The sequence below is a fragment of the Chiloscyllium plagiosum genome, chromosome 32 (genome assembly GCF_004010195.1).
Source record: "Chiloscyllium plagiosum isolate BGI_BamShark_2017 chromosome 32, ASM401019v2, whole genome shotgun sequence".
Lineage (NCBI taxonomy): Eukaryota > Metazoa > Chordata > Chondrichthyes > Orectolobiformes > Hemiscylliidae > Chiloscyllium > Chiloscyllium plagiosum.
In genome coordinates, this window is record NC_057741.1 from 34,486,890 (window position 1) to 34,492,889 (window position 6,000).

Genomic DNA, 6,000 nt, shown 5'->3' on the forward strand with positions numbered 1-6,000 from the left:
TGTGCTTGATTGGGTAAGCCTGGGTGTTGACTCAGAGAGAAATAAACAAGCTGCAGGAGTTACCTGGAAGAGCAGGCAGCTAAAACAGCAGACACATGGAGTATTCATTTTGCAACACTATAAATAAAGTTTGAGCACATTTAAAAGGTAATGTTACCTCCGTAGAGCTCTGAACCCAGTCAAACATATAAAATACACAACCGCAGTGTGGGGCGACAAGCAACTCCAAGAAGAACTGAAAGCTCCAATCCTTGAGAGGGGACATCTAGCATCAAAAGCTGGTTCAATGATGCAAACCTTCCAACAAGCAGCATGAGCTTCTGCTACAAGGAGCTGTCTGCCTTCCCCTCTCTAAACTGTTTAATTAGTTTCACACCTCCGATGGCACCTCGTGCTCATTCACTTGTCTCACTAGCACCCACCTCCTCCAATGGGGCTGCCAACCTTCTGACTGTTACTGCCAGCAGCATCAGGAACACACCCACTGTCCTGAGCCAGATGGTGAGCTGAGAGGTAGATAGTTGCCAATCTGATTCGAGAGTGTGGTGCTGGAAATGCACAGCAGGTCAGGCAGCATCCAGGGAGCAGGAGAATTGATGTTTCAGGCATAAGTCCTTCATCAGAATGAGGCTTGTGAGCAAAGGGGCTGAGAGATAAATAGGAGGGGGGGCCATTGGGCTTGGGGGGATTGTGGCTGAGAGTGCGACAGGTAAATGGGGATAAAGGTGATAGGTCAGAGGGGTGGGTGGCATGGATAGGTGGGAAAAAAGGTGGACAGGTAGGACAGGGCATGAGAGCGGTGCTGAGTTGGAGGGTTGGATCTGGGATAAGGTGGGGGGAGGGGAAATGAGGAGACAGGTAAAATCCATATTAACCCTGTATGGTTGGAGGGTCCCAAGGCGTAAGATGAGGCGTTCTTCCTCCAGGTGTCAGGTGCTTAGGGTTTGTTGATGGAAGAGGTCCAGCACCTGCATGTTTTTGGTGGAGTGGGAGGGAGAGTTAGTGTTTGGCCATGGGGTGGTCCTTCCCCCAACCCCACTCCTCTCCCATTTATCTCTCCACCCCTTCAGCTCACAAGCCTCATTCCTGATGAAGGGCTTATGCTCAAAACGTTGATTCTCCTGCTCCTCATATGCTGCCTGACCTACTGTGCTTTACCAGCACCACACTCTCGACTCTGATCGCCAGTATCTGCAAACCTCACTTTCTGCTAGTTGCCAATCCGACATCCGTTCTCCAGACTGTGACTGTGCCACATTTTAAACCATTCCAGATTGTGGGTTATCCATTGGTACCACAATCAAGGATCAGTTCAAGAATGGCTTGCTTATTCCTCACATGTGCTCTGATATCCCTGAAGGGGGCACCCATATCTCCCGAGAGAACAGTGCTTGGTGTTTCGACAGCTGGGATTTTAGAATGGGCCATATGCATGAGCCTGTTGCCTTTGGGAATATAGCTTCAGTTGTCTGGTGTTCACAAGTTTGTTTCCATTGTCAGGGTCTTGAACCTCAAGGGAAAAGAATGTCCTCAGAATCAATTCTTTCAGAAATACTTCAACATGCAAGGGGTGGTTTAAAATTGGCACTGACATTTGCAAATGTGAATTGACACTAGATCAATAATTAATTCTAAATCTGAGACTGCCCATTTTTGTTGATGCAAAGTATTAAATGATAAGTGGAAAAGCATATTAGCCATGACCTCATTGACTGGTAACACAGACTTTGAGGGGCTGAATGGCCTCCTCCTTTAACTACAGTTCCATGAATGTTTGATTTTTTTTCTAACAGCAGCCTGGGAGATTGACTGAAAGATTGATAAGAGGAATATAAATCGAATTTGGGAGTACAGATAATTGATAAACAAAATTACTGCAACAGTCACAGTTGATTCAACGGATAACCCATGAATTGTCTTTCCTCAACTGAACATTATTACTGAACTGTTTCATTTTCTCAATATGAAAATGATTATGTTTTGAAGAGAAAGGACAGGGAAGCCAATTCTTTATGCATTTAATCGAATATTTCCCTGCTCTCTTTTTATTCTGGTCTCTTACTCATCCGTGACTTTTGTCTGTGTACCATTGACTGTTGTGCAACTCCCTCCCAAAAGCATTATGGGTGTGCCTGCACCAAATGGACTGCAGCGGTTCAAAAAGGCAGCTCATCACCACCTTCTCAAGGGTAACTGGGGATTGACAATACATGCTGGCCCAGTCAGGAATGTCCACATCCCATGGATGAATAAAGGAAACTGTACATGCCCAAGCTCTGTTCCCTCCTTCAACCCTTTGATGCTCCTTAGTATCTTATCTCTTTGGTCAACCTTTCAGTGATGTATCCCTGATGCAACTTAATGCCAATTTTGTTTGATACCTTTTCTGTGCAGAGATAAGCGCTGTTTCATTCTGAAATATGCAAGCTGTTTGTTCTTAGTTGAAGGAACGTCAGAAATGAGCTGCCTGGTTCACCACATCTTTTCTCTGTGTTTTATTCCAGCGTGTGATCTGATGAACCAAGGCATTTTGGCCCTCGTCAGCTCCGTTGGCTGCATGTCAGCTGGATCCCTCCAATCGTTGTCAGACGCCATGCACATCCCACACCTCTATATACAACGAACAACGTCTGGATCGCCAAGGAGTGGCTGTGGCCTCAGTAGGACCAGCAGGAATGATAACTACACTCTCTATGTCCGGCCACCAGTGTATCTGAATGAAGTCATTCTCCAAGTCATCTCAGAATTTGCCTGGCAAAAGTTCATCATTTTCTATGACAGCGAATATGGTAAGTAGTAACATATACTGTAAAATAATGTGGCTTTCCTTCACTTTAGTTATTATGGAGAATTGGACCTTTGATTATTCCAATTTAACAGGTGAGGAGGAACAGGGGATGTAAGTTTGAACTGTCTAAGAGTAAGAATATTTGGATGTTAAGCAGTTCTCATTTTTATCTGTTCATGGGATTTGAACATCACTGGCTACGCTCACTTTTAATTCCATTCCATCCATTATTTGAGCCTGTGCTTGAGGTAGAGGGAGACCACAACGCTGTTAGGGAAGGAGTTCCTTCATTTTCATCGAAGGATTAGTGATGTAGATTAGTGGCAATGCATGACTGAGTGGAATTGAAGGTCACAGTTTTCCAATGCATCTGGATGATGCCTGCCAAAGGAAGTGGTGGAGGCTTGTACAATTGGCAGCCTTTAAATGGCATCTGAATGGGTATATGAATAGGATGGGCTTAGAAGGATATGGTCCAAGTGTTGGCAAATGGCACTAGATTAGGTTAGGATATTAGGTTAGGACAAGTTGGACCAAAGGGTCTGCTTCCATGCTGTACATCTATATGACTTTATGATTGAATGGCACCCTTGTTTTCTAAGTGCTAGAGCGGTCTTAGGTTTGGAGGATGCTGTCAAAGGATGCTCGGTGAGTTCCTGCAGTACATCGTGCAGATGGTACACACTGTCCTCCCTTGATGTGTGGGGTGAACCATTTAAGGTGGTAGATGGGATGTTGATCAAATGGACAAATCTGTCTTGGAATGAAACAAGTATCTTGAATATGGTTGGAACTGTAATCATAAAGGTAAGTGGAGGGTATATTCCACGATACTCCTAACTTGTCCTTTGCAGATGGTGGCCAGGCATTAGGTAGAAGGAAATAACTTACTCAATATAGAACTTCATGTCTCTGGGCCACAGTATTCAAATTGTCTCTCCAGTTAACTTCCTGGTCAATGGTAACCACAGGATGATTGCAATAGAAAGATTTAGTGATCTCAATGTCATTGAATGTCTTGGGGAGATGGTGAGACTTTGTCTTGTTGGTGATAGTTACTGGCCAACATTTGTGTGATGCGAATATTATTTGATACTTATTAGCCCAAGTCTCAATCTTTGTGGGATTTGACTGCACATGGTCATGGCCTGGGATGTTTTTTGAATGGTCTTGAACATTGTCAGAAGTCACACAACATGAGGTTATAGTCCACAGGGCTTCTTTGAACTCATTGGCTTTTGGAGTGCTGCTTCTTCGTCAAGTGAAGGGTTTGAACATGGTACACTCATCATTGACCATCCCAATTTCTAACCTTATGCTGGAGTGAAAGCGATTGATGAAGGAACTGAACACCTCACGGAGAAACCTCTGCTGTGATGTTCTGTGACTGAGATATCTGACATTCAAAACTTACAGTCATCATCCTCTGACACCACCCAGTAGAGAATTTATCCTTTATTCCATTGGCTGCCGCTTTACCAAGTCTGCTCGATAGTGTGGTGCTCGAAAAGCACAGCAGGTCAGGCAACATCAGAGGAGCAGCAGAAGCGACGTTTTAGGCATAAGCCCTTCATCAAGAGGACTCATGCCCGAAACATTGATTCTCCTGCTCTTCGGATGCTGCCTGACCTGCTGTGCTTTTCCAGCACCACACTTGCGACTCTGATCTCCAGCACCTGCAGTCCTCACTTTCTCCAAGTCTGCTTGATGTCATACTAAGTCAAATGCTGCAACAATATTAAGGGCAGCCCCTCTTCCCTCACGTCTGGAATTCAGCTAATTTTTCCACATTTGGTCAAAGCTAGTAATAAAATTTGAAGACCGGTAACATTGGTAGAATCTAAGCTGAATATCAGTAAGTAGGTTATTGTGTAAGAATTGTAACTGGAGAGCAATCTCAGTGATGCCGCTCCTCACTTCAATGATGATTGGAAACAGGATAATCAGGCAGAGAACAGTAAGATTGGATTTGTCCTGTTTGTTATGGATAGGCAATACCTTGGCCAATTTTCCAGCTTGTTAGGTAGATACCAGTGTTGAAAGTGTTGCTGGAAAAGCGCAGCAGGTCAGGCAGCATCCAGGGAACAGGAGAATCGACGTTTCGGGCATAAGCCCTTCTTGATACCAGTGTTGTCATTGTTTGACACAACAAGTTAACTATGGGAGACCAGATCTTCATAATACTGCTGGATGTTGTCAGGGTATCCTGTACCGAATACCCACACACACTTCTTCACGTCACATGGAGAGCTGGGTTCCTTGAGATATTGCTAGCTGGAGTGGTGAGCACTGACCCTCTACTGTCATGAGCCAAATGGACCAGATCCTGATTTGGATATTAATCACATCTTTGTGGTTAATATTTGATCCACGTGATCTTCTGGACTGCTTTTGCTCGGTGGGGGTTGGGGGGTGTTGTTGGGGGGGAAGCGGTTGGAGTGTAATTTTCCAAAGGATTGTTCACATTATGGGGTTCTAGGACTTCTCACTCTGAATGTTTTTGTCCCTCGCAAGAGATTACACAATGGAGAATTCAGTGTCCAATTCTGTTGTTCCAGCCATCCTAGTACAGGGTAGATGAATCAACTAGTCTTTTCCTCCCCATTAGTTTTGTATATGGCGATGTTATAAACCAAAATGCACTCTTCGTGACAACCATACTTTACATTCATGAGATGGTAGTTCATTGGATTTTAAGACACAACTGCAAATGAAATATTATTAAGTATGAATGTTTATTGGACTGTGAGGGATATGGCAGTACATTGGCTATAATTATGGATTAGTAATCCAGGTAGTTGTGATTTTAAATATCACTAGAAAAGTTATGAAATTGAATCCAAAGCCTGAAAATAAAGCTCTTAAGTTAAAAATAAATGCTTTGACAACTCATTTCATAAACTCAGTGGACAACTGAGCCAAGCACAGTAGAAAAATCTAAAGTTTATTCCCACTTTGTGCTGATCTAAGTCAGGAAAGTCACTTTAAATTGTTGCAGTTTGCCAGAACAATACCAGGAATAACCACCCAGGATTCTAACGCCAGGTTTCAATACAATAACTCTGGATCAGTGGTGCTGGAAGAGCACAGCAATTCAGGCAGCATCCGACGAGCAGCAAAATCGACGTTTCAGGCAAAAGCCCTTCATCAGGAATAAAGGCAGAGAGCCTGAAGCATGGAGAGATAAGCTAGAGGAGGGTGGGGGTGGGGAG

The 6,000-nt window shown here is 43.9% G+C and overlaps 1 protein-coding gene across 2 annotated transcripts in view; it reads left to right on the top strand.

The window, feature by feature from the left end:
* Positions 1–6,000, top strand: part of grid2 (glutamate receptor, ionotropic, delta 2) — a 979,554-nt gene that overhangs the window by 637,891 nt on the left and 335,663 nt on the right. For both annotated transcript variants that reach the window (XM_043674401.1, XM_043674402.1), the window contains exon 3: positions 2,505–2,789. In XM_043674401.1, the coding sequence (XP_043530336.1) occupies positions 2,505–2,789 (285 nt within the window). The remainder of the gene's footprint in view (positions 1–2,504; positions 2,790–6,000) is intronic.